Source organism: Balaenoptera physalus, assembly GCF_965194825.1.
Source record: "Balaenoptera physalus genome assembly, chromosome: 2".
Classification (NCBI taxonomy): domain Eukaryota; kingdom Metazoa; phylum Chordata; class Mammalia; order Artiodactyla; family Balaenopteridae; genus Balaenoptera; species Balaenoptera physalus.
This window is the reverse complement of record NC_138883.1, coordinates 83632538-83649029: the sequence shown is the minus strand read 5'-3', so window position 1 is coordinate 83649029 and position 16492 is coordinate 83632538. Positions and strand designations below refer to the sequence as shown.

At 36.0% G+C, this 16492-nt stretch overlaps 1 protein-coding gene across 10 annotated transcripts in view; it reads left to right on the top strand.

Moving 5' to 3' along the window:
- The window catches only part of FSIP1 (fibrous sheath interacting protein 1), a 210588-nt gene that overhangs the window by 7402 nt on the left and 186694 nt on the right, over positions 1 to 16492 (top strand). For 9 of the 10 annotated variants that reach the window (XR_014257859.1, XM_082443073.1, XM_082443069.1 and 6 more), the window contains exons 2-4: positions 588 to 720; positions 7789 to 7975; positions 11390 to 11544. Coding sequence is in view for 9 of the 10 variants with exons in the window: in XM_082443073.1 (XP_082299199.1) it covers positions 595 to 720; positions 7789 to 7975; positions 11390 to 11544 (468 nt within the window). In the remaining variant the exon portion in view is untranslated. The remainder of the gene's footprint in view (positions 1 to 587; positions 721 to 7788; positions 7976 to 11389; positions 11545 to 16492) is intronic. The other variant, XM_082443074.1, reaches the window with a different exon arrangement.

Here is a 16492-nt window from a genome sequence, read left to right as displayed (position 1 = left end):
GTAGAGAGAGTAGGTTCAGTTCTCTGTTGTTTCAAGGCAGAAGTAGAATCATGGGTTTTAGAAGGGGAAGGTTGATAGAAGAGTGGTCACCTGGAGATAAGTACTCCATGAAAATGCAGTACCAAGGAGGAGAGGAGAAATCAGAGCTGAGAGAGAGCCCCGGCTGAAGGCTGAGCTAGAATAAGGAAGGTAAAACCCGAAGAAAGTAGAGGCCTTGGCAAATTATTACGATGAAGCATGAATCTTGGCTGAGGGGTGTGGTGCTCTGTAAGTGTCTTCTTAGGCCAAGGACACGGTAGCTGTTTCTCTTGGAGGCACAGAAGGCCATTGAGATGATGTTCATGTCTGCATTCTTTTTTAGCCACTTTCAGAATGTGACATCCTGGCAGCATGTTTTTTCCACCTACGGTGACATAAGATGTAATGATCCGTGGACACAGACATCTTCTGATGAAATTAGGGTACTGTGACTTTGGTAGTGACATAATCCTTATAGCAAAGGCTCTGAGTTCCCTGCCTGTTAACACTGATGAAACATTTAAACACACAAGTCATAACTTGCTTGAAATTTTGTTTGTTTGTTTCAGGATATCAATGGATATTATAAAGGGAAACTTAGATGGAATTTCAAAACCAGCCTCAAATTCAAGAACACGTCATGGGAGCAGAGGTTCAAATGCTTCTTTGGAGGTGCTGTCACCGGAGCCAGCATCCTTCAAGGTACTATGCTGTTTAGAAATGATATAAACTACTTCTTCTGATCTCTAGCAATTGATGAAACAAGGTTGTTGTTAACATCCCATTCTAAGGTTCACCTTTAAAGGGTGTGTTCTGGGAACACTCATAGATTTCTTGAATTTTACTTTAGATCATTTAATGTGAAAATACTGTTTCCTTCTTTACCTTCTCTTTTTTTTTCTTGGGGGGGAGTTATGGCTTATTTTTTCACGATTGTACTTTGTTAGTGCTCATTTATTAACTTTTCTTCTTTCATAAGAAAGCTTTGTATTCCAACATCTGCTATGCCACCATTGACTCTTATTATGAAAAAGATTCAGTAATTTAAAAAATAGAGTTTGGATAAAAACCACATGGTATATGTTTAGTAGGTACATTACCTGGTCTCTTTTTCTTTTCTTAAAATATCTAAACTTGATGTTTTTTTAAAGAATCTGTTTTTCCCTCTGTGATGGGGGATAATTTATTTTAAGGTTGTGGGAAACAAAAATTTTGAAACTTATGGTGAAAAATTTTCTTGCAAGTTTGTGAATCCTTTTTCACTTATTCTTTTGACTTACGGATTGGACTCTGCATTATGAAACTCTTAGAGTTTTTGTCTATCATGATTTAATGCTGGAAATAGAAAGCCTTCTAGACATTTCCAGCAGAAAGGGATTGAATACAAGAAATTCAGTTCCTCAAAAATCAATGGAAGGCCAGCGAAACCATGCGAGGGGACTTCCCTTGGACTCTTGGTTCCCAGGTCACACCACCGTATCCAAAATCCAGAGATCTGAAAGCTGCTGCTTTGCTGTTGCTGCTTCTGACACTGCTACACATCCCTCAGAACCACAAAACTGGTGACTAGACATGCAGAGATGACTGCCTTTGATATTTCTTGTCAATTTCGCATCAGGAGCTTAGCAAGATGGCTTCTACCTCATTTCTGTGGTAAAACTTTTGTGCAGATGCACCTATTTGGATGAAACTAATACGCATCCAGAACCCAACCTGCAAGCAGCTTTGTAAAACACAGTTTCTAGCTTAGCTGTCTGTTTTGTTTCATCTAATCCTGCATCATTACTATACTGTGTGTTAACTCTTGTAGCATTGTAATAACTCTTGATATCTGGTGGGATGGTTCCTCCCACCATATTCTTTTCTAGGACTGTCCTAGCTATTCTTGGCTTTTTGTTGTTTTTATATTTTAGAACAGTTTTTCAAGTCCTGTGAAAAATACTGTTGGGGTTTTGATTAAAATTGCTTTGAATTTATAGATTAATTTGGAGAGAATTTCTAACTTTATGATATTAAATCTTCCCATCTATTAACATTGTATCTCATTGGCTTCTTTGCTTCTAATTTAAAAGTTTTACATACTGTAAAATTCACTCTTTTCTGGTGTATAGTTCTGAGTTTGGCAAATGCGTAGAGTGATACTATCACAATCAAGATATAGAACAGTTCCATCCTTACCTCTCAAAAATTCCCTCATGCTGCCCCTTTATAAACAATCTCTCCTACTCTTAATCCCTGGAAACTCCTGATCTGTTCTCTGTCCCAATAGCTTTCCTTTTCCAGAAGGTTTAATTCCATTCCACATGAATGAAATTAAAAAAAAATATGTAGCTTTTGCGTCTGGCTTTTGTCTGTTGACACAATGCATTTGAGACACATCTATGTTGTTGCTTGTATCAGTAGTTCAAGCCTTTTTATTGCTAGTACTGTTCCATTGTGTGGGTAAACCACAGTTTGCTTATTCATTCCCCAGTCAGGAACATTTGGGTTATTTGCAGATTTTGGTGATTATGAATAAGGCTGCTGTAAATATTTGCATACTGATTTTGGGGGTGTGGTGGGAAATAGGTTTTTACTTCTCTTGGGTAAATACCTAGGAGTGGGATTGCTGGGTTGTATGGTAAGTGTATGTTTAACTATAAGAAACTGTCAAACTGTTTTCTATTCCCACCAGAAACGTATGAGAGTTCCAGCTGCTTTGCATCCTCACCAGCAGTTGATATTGTCAGTTTTTTTTCTTTAAGCCATTCTAATAGGTATACAGTAGTATCTCATTGTGGTTTTAACTCGAATTTCCTTGGTGACTAATAATGTTAAGTATATTTTTATGTGCTTATTTGCAATCCACATATCTTTTTTTGAAAGTGTATGTTCAAAAAAAATTTTTTTTTAATTGGGGTATAGTTGTTTTACAATGTTGTGTTAGTTTCTACTGTACAGCGAAGTGAAGTTCCCTGTGCTATACAGCAGGTTCTCATTAGTTATCTATTTTATACATATTAGTGTATATATGTCAATCCCAATCTCCCAGTTGATCCCACCGCCCCCCACTTCCCCCCTTGGTGTCCATACGTTTGTTCTCTACATCTGTGGCTCTATTTCTGCCTTGCAAACCGGTCCATCTGTACCATTTTTCTAGATTCCACGTATATGGGTTAATATACAATATTTGTTTTTCTCTTTCTGACTTATACTCTAAGTTGTGTTTGTTTACTTATTGTTGACTTTTGAGAGTTCTTTATATATTCTAGATAGAGTTTTTTGTCAGACATATGATTTGCAAATATTTCCCCCCAGTCTGTAGCTTGACTTTTCATTCTTTTAACTGTCTTTTAAAGAGCATTTAAAATTTTAAGTGCAATTTATCAATTTTTTTTCTTTTGAGGATTGTGTTTTTTGGTTGTATCTAAGAACCCTTTGTCTAACCCAGATTCCCAAAGATTTTTTCCTATTTTTTCTTCTGAAAGTTTTATAGTTTTATGTTTTACACTTAGATACTTGTGGCCTCTCTTGTTGCCAGTGAGAAGGCTTTTGTAAACCCAATATTCATTCCAGTGTGGGTTGTCTAGTTTAGATATTTTTCTCTGGTCACTTTATTTTTTTTCCCTTTGTCTTTGGTATCTACTATTACTCACCTAGGTATGGACTTATTTATCTTTCTGGAGACTAGTACTTCTTCAATGTAAGGATTTGTATGTTTCTTTTTTTTCTTTTAAACTTCTTAGCCATTGTGTTTTCACATGTTTCAAATATTGCCTGCATTTTTTTTTCTATTTTGTCATCCTCAAAGTGCAGTTAAATGTCTGTTGAACCTTTCTCTTCTATCCTTCATGTCTCTTAAAAAAATTTTTTTTTAATTCATTTCTTTCTCTGTGCTTCATGCTGGGGAATTTTTAACATATATTTTCTAATTTTGGAATTCTTTCTTATACTATGTCAAATCTGCTCTTTAATCCATCCATTGAATTTTTAAGCTTAATGATGTATTTTTAATTTCTTGAAGTTCATTTTAGTTTATTTTCAAATCCATCTGTTCTTTGTAGTACCTTGATCTCGTGTTTTTGGGGTTCTTTTTTTATACCCATTAAAAATATTTATATGATCATCTTTATCAGCTTTTTAATATCTTAAGTTCTTTTGTTTATTCTGATTCTTGCTTATTATTGGTCATGTATTCATGGCTTTTGACCTTTTGGAATGTAAGTTTTAATTTTGGGAATTTTATGGAGCCTGATTTGAAACTGTACCTTCCAGAGCAAGTTTCTGTTTGCTTCTACCAAATGCCTCAGAGATCTCACTGGCATGAATCTTTTTTTTGTGCTAATTTTTCATCTTTAAGCATTCCAGAGCATATGAACAATAAATTGGAATCCAAACCCACATGAAGCATTACCCTGTGGTTGTACATTCTCAGGGAAGACGATTTCCCACTTGGAACCCAGACACATTTTTTGTTTGTATCCTGTGCTTTTGGATAGATGTATTTTTCTAGTCTACCCTCTCACCAAGGAGGCACCTTTTTGAGGGATCCAGCTTCATGGAGCAGGAGAGGGAAGGTTCCTCTCCATCTTGTCTTGCATGGTCCCAAGGCTTAGTTTCTTAGCTCTGTGTGGGTGTTAAAGCCCAAGCCCATAGCTTTCTGAGGCCAGCACATCCTCATTTGCCTGTCCTTGTTGCTTCTACCCCACCCCCACCAGGGCAGCTGCTTTAAGGATTTACAAGGTTCCTATTTCAGCTTTCAGTTTCCTTTTAATTTCTGTTCACTGGCAGTTTCCCTAGTGTTCTTGTGAACTTACCTATGTATTTGTAAGTAGATGGAAGGTTTCAGTTTATTCAGTTTTCCATATAGCCCCAACTGGAATCTGAAAACAATTTTAGATTCTTTAGTCTCAAGCTTTGTGATTATAAGCCTAAACTCTGGAGTCACGGTTCAAAATAGGCTCTGATGACCACATTTTTTGTGATTTTGGGCAAACTACTTCAACTCCCTGTGCCAGTTTCCTCATCTGTTCAAAGACGTAATAATACTATCCATCCCATAGGCATGTTTTGAGGATAAAATGAGATGAAATATCTACAGATTTTAGAAGTGACTAGCACCTAGTAGGTATTCAATACATCTTAGCTAATTGGCCTCAATTCTTTAACCTAATTGGTCAGTCCTTCCCATGTTTTTATTCACAGGATTCAGTGTAAAGTCAGGCACATAGTAGGTATTCACATAATACGTGTTCAACAAATTTAGAATGACAGTTTTACCATTTTATGTAGGTAGGATAATACACAAAGACCTGACAAATTTTAGGGTAGCAAAGCATTAGTATTTCTGCTTACATATTCCTGGGTGATGATTTTTTTTAAAGCAGAAACTTCACAATATTGACACACATGTTTTAAAACATAGATTAATATTACTTCATTCAAGGCTTATTTAAAAGAAAAATATCAGCAATCACTTCAAGTCAGATTTTATTTGAACCCACTAAGCTATACGTCAAACTCTAGCATATTTATTAACCAACAGGGACTTTGATACTTATATCAAAAGCAAGACTTCCTAAAAATTGTGATTTGTCTTAATCAAATTCATGGAAAATCAGTAAGTTTCACCTTAGGTTGGGGAAGTAAGCCACAGGTATGCTGCAGGTTGACTGCTGATTGCAAATGATTCAATGTCTATAAAACCTTATACATTGTCTAAATAATAAATCCTGGTATTTTGATTAATTTTATTGCTCATTTGTCTTTTATTAATTTCTTACCCAAAATTTCTGTATAGCAGAAAGTGAGTTTAAAATGCTAGAGTTTTAATGAAATTTCTGTAGTAGTGATATATTTCTCATTCTGAGAATTTTGGTTTATTTTTACTTCTGAATATTTTTCTTGAATGAGCCAATAGTTGCAATTGGTGTAAAAATCTCATGGCTTTCAGGTAGGGATCTAATTGCTAGGAAGGGTTTTTATAGGCTATTTACCTTTCCTGGGCTAACATGGAGATATGAAGTGGGGGACACAGAGCAATGAAAAATGGAGATTGAATGTGGCTTTGGGAATGAAGAAGAAAGAAAAATCATACACTTAGGCCACAGGGTAGAAGATCAGGAGGGCTGGGAATAGAGAGGCCAGTGGGCAATGGGATGGGGGAGATGGTTGGTGCTAGTGGGGTGGGGAACTATGGGTAAAATTGTGAAATGGGCAATATTTGCCTTTTGTTCTCTAGTTTCATCTTTTTCTACCTCATTGCTTCCTGCTCATTCTAAGAGTTAGGATCATATGGGATGATATATGTGAAAGATCTTTGTGTATCCTGAAGTGTGGTATCCGAGTATGTTGCTAATGTCTACTTATGTTTCCCCTGTATAAAAACCCCTTCTCAGGGAAAGGTCACCTAGATTCATTTATGCCAAGATATAAATTACTGACAGGGCTCGTGTGACCTCTCCTAGCAATTTCAGCATTTTCACAGAACTATATAGCCTTAAGGATTTACTGGACATTATGGAATTTTAGGCTTTACCCTGTCTTTGACAGAAGAGTATTCTTCAACAGGGAACCTTCTTTAACACCTCCAAGATCACATAAAGTAAGCATTGTTTTGCTTATTATAAATTGGGTCTCCACTAGTTTCATTCCATACTGGATCTGTTTTCTTCTCTGTTATATTGGGGTAGTAATGCCTGTATCATTGTGAGGCGTGAACGAGGTAGTGTGTCTAAAGTACTTAGCACAGGACCTGGCTAATAGTAATTCCTCAGTCAATGTCGGCTATGATTTTTATACCACTGGCTCAGCTCATTTCTGCTGGGGCTTATGTCCTAGTTCAGGTGAACATAGATGCTCGTGCAGTCCTGTATCCCTGGCAGTTTAATTCTCAGCACCGTCTACCTTCTGTCCTGGAGATTCACAAGGGGGCACAGATTACAGTGGTGGAGTGTGGACCATGAGCATAAAAGCCTCCAAGGGCTGACCCCTGAAGGGCTGGAGCAGACAGTCCCTCCGTTGGAGGGGAAAGGTAGTCCTCTCAGCAGTGGCTGACCTGCTGTCCCTGAGGTTTTGCCTCTCCCATGGGCTGTGTTCACCTCCACTGTGACTCTTATTGCCAAGCACAGCCCTCAGGGCCCTCTGATGCCTGTTTTTTCCTGGGGCAGCCATGGATGTCTTTTCTTGTTCTCTCTCAGGAAAACACAGCTGCACCAAACTGGTGTCTTCAAAATGAACTTTGCTAAAATGGAAAGAGAAACCAAAATGAAATAGAAAAACTGTGAATAGCGTAAAAATAAATTATTCAGCAAAGCACATGGTTCTGATTTGAAGAACTCCATTAGAAGCACATCGCAGTTCAGCCTGTTCACTTTGCAGCTGTTCAATAGCCACGTGTGGCGAGTGGCTATTGTATTGGACAGCCCAGCTCTAGACCCTTGACTCTCCATCTGAGGGTAAGCTCAGAGAGCAGGGGCCATCATGCTTCATCCCCAGAGCGTGGTAGAGAGCAGTTCTCTTTGGGACTGATTCCTGACCCTTCTCTATTATTGCTAGAAATTGCTGGAGAGTGGTGCATATTACTTTGGTGCAAATGTTATTAAATTTAATTGTGTATTTAAATTACATTTAATTAAGTGTCATATTTCTAGAATCATTTAATGCTACTATATATATGTATGTCCTCACATATACTTACATTAGAGTTAAAATAGTCTAGAAATTTAAAATTAAAAAAAATTTTTTTTTACTTTTACTTTTGAAAACTGTTTCTTTGGAAATAATTTTTAGGTTGATACTGCAATCAATTTGAACTCTGGTAAAGAGGCCCACTCAGAAGGCAGTAGTAATACAGAGGAAGGTAGAAACAGTAATGATGATAAAGGGGAGAACTACTCTGAGAAAATAAAACTGGCTGAAGAGGGACCAGATGAAGATTTGAACTTGGTTCAGCATCAGATAATCCCTGAATGTTCAGGTAGGATAATCACTTGGTGACTGGCTAATGATAATTACAGATGCTATAGTTAAAATATTAGAATTACATATTTTTTTTATCAGCTAAGTAGAAATGATAAAAAAATGAGACTTTTTTTGTGAGCAAGCAAATCACCAGTTTTCATTTATAAGAATATTAAAGAGTTCTTAAATACACTTAGAAAAATAATAAAATATGTCATTTAATAAAATTGTTATTGTAGTCATTTTACATTAATCAAGTAGGAAGTATTTCTGCATTTTATGACATGATTTATTGATCTTTTTGAAAATTGTACAATAAAATATATCCTGTAATTTATAAATGCCTTTTAAGGGATAATCCCATTTGATTTTAATAACTTTTGGATTTTAAGAGATTCCATTGCTTCATGGGTATTAATACTGGTATTAATTAATACTGGTCAGAGTGAATGAGAACAGCAGTTCTCAAAACATGGACTGAAAGAGCCCTGGGCCCTGAGACCCTTTTAGGAACTCTGCAAAGTCAAAACTACTTTCATCATAATACTGATATATCAGTGATATAATTCATTGTAATATTGAAATAATGCTGTTTGCCTTTTTGCCCACTGAATGGTTGGTTTCACTGATGGTACAAAAGCAATGGTGGGTAAAATTGCTGGTGCTTTAGCATGAATCAAGGCAATGAATGGCACCAAATTGTACGAATAGTCATTGTGTTCTTCAAGACCTGGCATGGGCAGAAAAAAGAAATAGCCAGTGTCACGCAAGAATGTCCTTGATGGAGCAGTAAAAAGTTTAAATTCTATTTAATCTTGACCTTTGAGTACACATCTTTTTAATATCCTGTGTGGTAAAATGGTAGGTACATATACAGCAATTCTGCTGTGTGCCAAAATGTGAAGTTTGTGTTGAGGAAAAGAACTGGTGTGATAATTTAAGTTGAGAGCTGAACTGGCCACTTTTTAATGGGACACCATTTTTACTTGAAAGAATGAGTGACAGACCATCTATTATCATTCAGCCTTAGATATTTGGCAGACATTTTTAAAAAAATGAAATGGGCCTGTTATTTCCAGGAAAACAACTGACAGTATTTTATGTCAATGATAAAATTTGAGCTTTCAAGTGAAAAATTAGAATCTTGGAAAATTTTTGTATGTCAACATGAGCTATACAGCTTCCCAATACTTAGACTTTTCTGATAAAAATTGGTGACAATTAACAAATATTAACAAATAATAATTAACAAATATTAACAAATAATTAAATATTAACAAATGTGATTTTTTCATATTGTGTACTGAAATGCATTAATATTTTGAAGGTCTGCGTAATTCAGTGAACCACTATTTTCCAAATAATCAATGCAGGATAAAAGATCCATTCAACATGAAAGATAGATCTATGGATTTATGGAACAAATACAAAAAGCTCACTGATAGGGTTACAGGTTTCACATTACAACTAACCTTTAAGAAACTACCCCTTGTCCAGTTTTGATATTAGTATCAAGAAAGAATAGCCACAATTATCTGAAAAGGGTATTAAATTTCTCCTCCCCTTTCCAACTACTGTATGAGGCCAAATTTTCTTCATATAGTCAATACTTTAACTGAAGCAACAGATTACAGTAGATTGACTTTGAAGCAGAGATGAGAATCCAGCTGTCTTCTATTAATCCAGATACTAAAAATTTAAAATATTGCCATTCTTCTCAATATTTTTTTTGGAAAATGTGGTTGTTATAAAAGTGTTACATTTATGTTAGCATGTAATTAGTAATACCATGTTTATTATTTTAAAATGAATAAATAAATACATATTTATAATATTTTTCAGTTTTGATTTCTAATATGGTAATTATCAATAGATGTAACTCACATAAACAAAAGGTACTTTGGGCTCTCCATAATTTATAAACTGTAAAGGGAAGCTGAGCTCATAAACTTTGTGAACTGCTGAGTTAGAGTATGTTTGGGATGAGATCAGCTCTCGGGCCAGGTGACTCAGGATTACAGTTATTAGGAAACAAGGTATTAGAGTTGAGATTAGCTATTGGCCCCATTTACAGTGTATTTGTTTATACTGTTTCCGTACTGCAAGAGTTACTTGAAAATGCCTGCTGGATAGACCACCCATGTACAATGGGGCCTGAGAATGCTAGGGCTGGTGGTTGGGAATTAGAACTAGAGGCTGTTGCATTCGACGTACGTGAGCCATATGATTTGTAGAGTCTCCTTATTAGTAAGATTAGTATTGTTTTTAGATAAGCTTATTCCCTCTAAACATATCTCCTTTTCCTTTAAGAGGAAGTGATATACATTATAGGGAAACATCACTGGGCTCTGTATTTTCAAAAGTTGCAAAACTTGGCTTTTCTTTGCATAATATGCCATTTCTAATGATCTAAGCTGGGGTGGCTGAGACTTTAGAATTTGAGCATTTATGCTCATTGCCAGATTATCATCTTTCATCAGACCTTACAGAGGAAGTATCTCCTGGTGGTGAAGAGCTTTGGCTCTGCAGTCAGACAGATCGGGTGGAAACTGACTCTGGCATTTACTAGTTATAAGATGATATATCTTGGACATATATGTAACTCAGTTACAGTATACCATCTTGCTGGTTTATGGTGAAGATTACATGAGATAATCAATGTAAAAAAGCACTTAAGACTGTGCCTATCAGGTAACTCTATAAATGTTAGCTGCTATTATTAATATTATCATTAATCATAATGATAATGATAATTATTAATATTATTCATAATGATAAGTTAAAACTTGAATGACGGAAGTTCTAAAGAGTTCCTAATTTCAAATAAGTTACTATCAATTATCCACAATTCAAGAACATTTTTAGGTACTTCAGGAAAATAGAACAAATGGGAGAGGCATAGATTAAAGGTGTTAAGATACACTGTACTTTTCTGAATTTGTTTCTAACACGTTGGAATCACTCTGTGTCTCTATGACATGCTACATTTTACTGTAGCTATTTGTGTACATGACTTCTCTTTCAGTTAGTCTGAAGCAGCTTTAGGATAGGGTCTTTGTCTTATTGTTTATTTGTTAGTTATGAATATAGAAAGTATAGCAGAATGAAGGAGAAAGAATTTGGGATTTAAAATCATACGAGATCCACTTCTGAATTCAGTGCTATAATTTATTAGCTATTTGAAAGGACCCAGTTATCTCAACCGTAAAATAGAGGTAAATGTCTATTTCACAGGGTTGTTAGATAATTATATGAAAAAAATATGTGAAAGCACCTTGTAAACCAAGATACATGACACCAGTGTTAGTTATTACCATCAGCCATAAACATTTGTTGAATGAAAGAACAAATAGTAAAAACAAAACGAGAAGAAAAAGGCTTTATGATTTTACTAAACTTCAAGCTCATTCCTACTTTCAACATAATATAGATGAATCCGAATTAAAAGAATTAGATTCTCCACTTCAAGACGCTATTCAGAAGATGAAGAGGCTTGATAAGATATTGGTGAAGAGACAACACAGAGAAAAAGAAATCCAGAAGCAAGGTCTAGAGATGAGAATAAAGCTGTGGGAAAAACTTAAGGTAAGAATTGTATAATCTTATGCTGACATGTGAGAAACAACTTCCTCTAAGATGAGTAAGAAAAGCATGGACTCTGGTAGTGTTAGTGTGGTCTGCCTTAATTTATTTTGTGGAGGTAGGGCAGTGGTGTGTATATGTGTGTGTATGGGGCAGGGCGGTAGTGAGGGAGATAGTTTTCTGGAACTGGAAAAGGTGACTTTGCAGGATTCCGGATTTCAGGCACTGCACTGGGCATGTTCATTCCCCATGGACAGTGCACAGTGTTCATTCCCCATAGGCCTCTGGCACCAGTGTCAGGCCTGGGTCCTCCATCTCTGGAATAGAAAGGGATCTGGTGCCTACCTTCATCAAGTATATATGTCTGCTTTTTCTTCAGCGAGCTTACAATTTGGACATAAGTACACAAATACACAAAAATTTAACCCCCCTGGTTACCATTATTATTTGAGTAAACTTTTGTGACAGACACGCGGGGAGTTGACTATTTCACATGCTGGTCAGGCTGTCTTTGGGGAGCTGTAAAATGCTTGTGGCCTGTGACCATGCTATATTTGCTTCTGTCTCAATGAACTCTCCTTGGCCTTCTTGGACCTTTTATTCTCTGTGGTACTGAGGGGCGGAAGTTGACCACATGTTGGCACTGACTTGATGCATAGCCATTGGCTCATATTTGAACTTTGCCCCTCAAAGGAGAACACTTTTAACGTAAGGAACATTATAATAACAGATTGGTTTTTTTTTTTTTTAAGTGGACATTTATTTATTGCAGAAGTGGAATTACAACAAATGGATGGGCTAATTAAATAGTGCAGGGACAGAAGATAAATTTAGCTTACTATCTCGCATCAAAGTCAAAATTAAACTCTGGGTGAGGTCACCAAATGTGCAAGCCAAAACTATAAATGCTTTTTTTTTTCTTTTTGAATTTTATTTATTTTATTTATTTTTTTATACAGCAGGTTCTTATTAGTCATCCATTTTATACACATCAGTGTATACATGTCAATTCCAGTCTCCCAATTCATCACACCCCCACCACCACCCCCGGCTGCTTTCCCCCATTGGTGTCCACATGTTTGCTCTCTACATCTGTGTCTCTATTTCTGCCCTGCAGACCGGTTCATCTGTACCATTTTTCTAGGTTCCACATATATGTGTTAATATACAATATTTGTTTTTCTCTTTCTGACTTATGTCACTCTGTATGGTAGTCTCTAGATTCATCCACGTCTCTACAAATGACCCAATTTCGTTCCTTTTTATGGCTGAGTCATATTCCATTGCATATATGTACCACATCTTCTTTATCCATTTGTCTGTCGATGGGCATTTAGGTTGCTTCCATGACCTGGCTATTGTAAATAGCACAGCAATGAACGTTGGGGTGCATGTGTCTTTTTGAATTATGGTTTTCTCTGGGTATATGCCCGGTAGTGGGATTGCTGGGTCATATGGTAACTCTATTTTTAGTTTTTTAAGGAACCTCCATACTGTTCTCCATAGTGGCTGTATCAATTGACATTCCCACCAACAGTGCAAGAGGGTTCCCTTTTCTCCACACCCTCTCCAGCATTTGTTGTTTGTAGATTTTCTGATGATGGCCATTCTGACTGGTGTGAGATGATATCTCATTGTAGTTTTGATTTGCATTTATCTAATGATTCATGATGTTCAACATTCTTTCATGTGTTTGTTGGCCATCTGTATGTCCTCTTTGGAGAAATGTCTACTTAGGTCTTCTGCCCATTTTTTGATTGGGTTGTTTGTTTTTTTAATATTGAGCTGCATGAGCTGTTTATATATTTTGGAGATAAATCCTTTGTCTGTTGATTCATTTGCAAATATTTTCTCCCATTCTGAGGGTTGTCTTTTTGTCTTGTTTGTAGTTTCCTTTGCTTTGCAAAAGCTTTTAAGTTTCATTAGGTCCCATTTGTTTATTTTTGTTTTTATTTCCATTACTCTAGGAGGTGGATCAAAAAAGATCTTGCTGTGATTTATGTCAAAGAGTGTTCTTCCTATGTTTTCCTCTAAGAGTTTGACAGTGTCTGGTGTACATTTAGGTCTTTAATCCATTTTGAGTTTATTTTTGTGTATAGTGTTAGGGAGTGTTCTAATTTCATTCTTTTACATGTAGCTGTCCAGTTTTCCCAGCACCACTTATTGAAGAGACTGTCGTTTCTCCATTGTATACAATGCTTCTATCCTTGCTTCTTTTGTCATAGATTAGTTGACCGTAGGTGTGTGAGTTTATCTCTGGGCTTTCTATCCTGTTCCATTGATCTATATTTCTGTTTTTGTGCCAGTACCATATTGTCTTGATTACTGTAGCTTTGTAATATAGTCTGAAGTCAGGGAGTCTGATTCCTCCAGCTCCGTTTTTTTCCCTCAAGACTGCTTTGGCTATTCAGGGTCTTTTGTGTCTCCATACAAATTTTAAGATTTTTTTGTTCTAGTTCTGTAAAAAATGCCATTGGTAGTTTGATAGGGATTGCATTGAATCTGTAGTTTGCTTTGGGTAGTATAGTGATTTTCACAATATTGATTCTTCCAATCCAAGAACATGGAATATTTCTCCATCTGTTGGTATCATCTTTAATTTCTTTCAACAGTGTCTTATAGTTTTCTGCATACAGGCCTTTTGTATCCCTAGGTAGTTTTATTCCTAGGTATTTTATTCTTTTTGTTGCAATGGTAAATGGGAGTGTTTCCTTAATTTCTCTTTCAGATTTTTCATCATTAGTGTATAGGAATGCAAGAGAATTCTGTGCATTAATTTTGTATCCTGCAACTTTATCAAATTCATTGATTGGCTCTAGTAGTTTTCTGGTGGCATCTTTAGGATTCTCTATGTGTAGTATCATGTCATCTGCAAACAGTGACAGTTTTACTTCTTTTCCAATTTGTATTACTTTTATTTCTTTTTCTTCTCTGATTGCTGTGGCTAGGACTTCCAAAACTATGTTGAATAATAGTGGTGAGAGTGGACATCCTTGTCTTGTTCCTGATCTTAGAGGAAATGCTTTCAGTTTTTCACCATTGAGAATGATGTTTGCTGTGGGTTTGTCGTATATGGCCTTTATTATGTTGAGGTAAGTTCGCTCTATGCACACTTTCTGGAGAGTTTTTATCATAAATGGGTGTTGGATTTTGTCAAAAGCTTTTTCTGCATCTATTGAGAGGATCATATGGTTTTTATACCTCAGTTTGTTAATATGGTGTATCACATTGATTGATTTGCGTATATTGAAGAATCCTTGCATCCCTGGGATAAATCCCACTTGATCATGGTATATGATCCTTTTAATGCGTTGTTGGATTCTGTTTGCTAGTATTTTGTTGAGGATTTTTGCATCTATATTCATCAGTGATATTGGTCTGTAATTTTCTTTTTTTGTAGTATCTTTGTCTGGTTTTGGTATCAGAGTGCTGGTGGCCTCATAGAATGAGTTTGGGAGTGTTCCTTCCTCTGCAATTTTTGGAAGAGCTTGAGAAGGATAGGTGTTAGCTCTTCGCTAAATGTTTGATAGAATTCACCTGTGAAGCCATCTTGTTCTAGACTTTCGTTTGTTGGAAGATTTTCGTTGGAAGCAATTTCATTGCTTGTGATTGGTCTGTTCATATTTTCTAATTCTTCCTGGTTCAGTCTTGGAAGGTTATACCTTTCTAAGAATTTGTCCATTTCTTCCAGGCTGTCCATTTTTTTGGCATATAGTTGTTTGTAGTAATCTCTTATAATCCTTTGTATTTCTTCAGTGTCAGTTGTGATTTCTCCTTTTTCATTTCTAATTTTATTGATTTGAGTCCTCTCCCCATTTTTCTTGAAGAGTCTGGCTAATAGTTTATCAGTTTAGTTTATCTTCTCAAAGAATCAGCTTTTAGTTTTATTGATCTTTGCTATTGTTTTCTTTGTTTCTGTTTCATTTATTTCTGCTCTGATCTTTATGATTTCTTTCCTGCTGCTAACTTTGGGTTTTGCTCTTCTTTCTCTAGTTCCTTTAGGTGTAACGTTAGATTCTTTCTTTGAGATTTTTCTTGTTTCTTGAGGTAGGCTTGTATAGCTATAAACTCGCCTCTTAGAACTGCTTTTGCTGCATCCCATAGGTTTTGGATCATCGTGTTTTCATTTTCATTTTTCTCTTGGTATTTTTTGTTTTCCTCTTTGATCTCTTGGTTATTTAGTAACGTATTGTTTAGCCTCCATGTGTTTGTGCTTTTTACGTTTTTTCCCCTGTAATTGATTTCTAATCTCATAGCATTGTGGTCAGAAAAGATGCTTGATATGATTTCAGTTTTCTTAAATTTACTGAGGCTTGATTTGTGACCCAAGATGTGATCTATCCTGGAGAATGTTCCGTGCACACTTGAGAAGAAAGTTTAATCTGTGGTTTTTGGACAGAATGTCCTATAAATATCAATTAAATCTATGTGGTCTATTGTGTCATTTAAAGCTTGGGTTTCCTTATTAATTTTCTGTTTGGATGATCTGTCCATTGGTGTAAGTGAGGTGTTAAAATCCCCCACTATTATTGTGTTACTGTTGATTTCCTCTTTTAGAGCTGTTAGCAGTTGCCTTATGTATTGAGGTGCTCCTATGTTGGGTGCATATATATTTATAACTGTTATATCTTCTTCTTGGATTGACCCCTTGATCACTGTGTAGTGTCCTTCTCTGTCTCTTGTAACATTCTGTATTTTAAAGTCTATTTTATCTGATATGAGTATTGCTACTCCAGCTTTCTTTTGATTTACATTTGCATGGAATATCTTTTTCCATCTCCTCACTTTCAGTCTGAATGTGTCCCCAGGTCTGAAGTGGGTCTCTTGTAGACAGCATATATATGGGTCTTGTTTTTGTATCCATTCAGCAAGCCTGTGTCTTTTGGTTGGAGCATTTAATCCATTCACGTTTAAGGTAATTATCAATATGTATGTTCCTATGACCATTTTC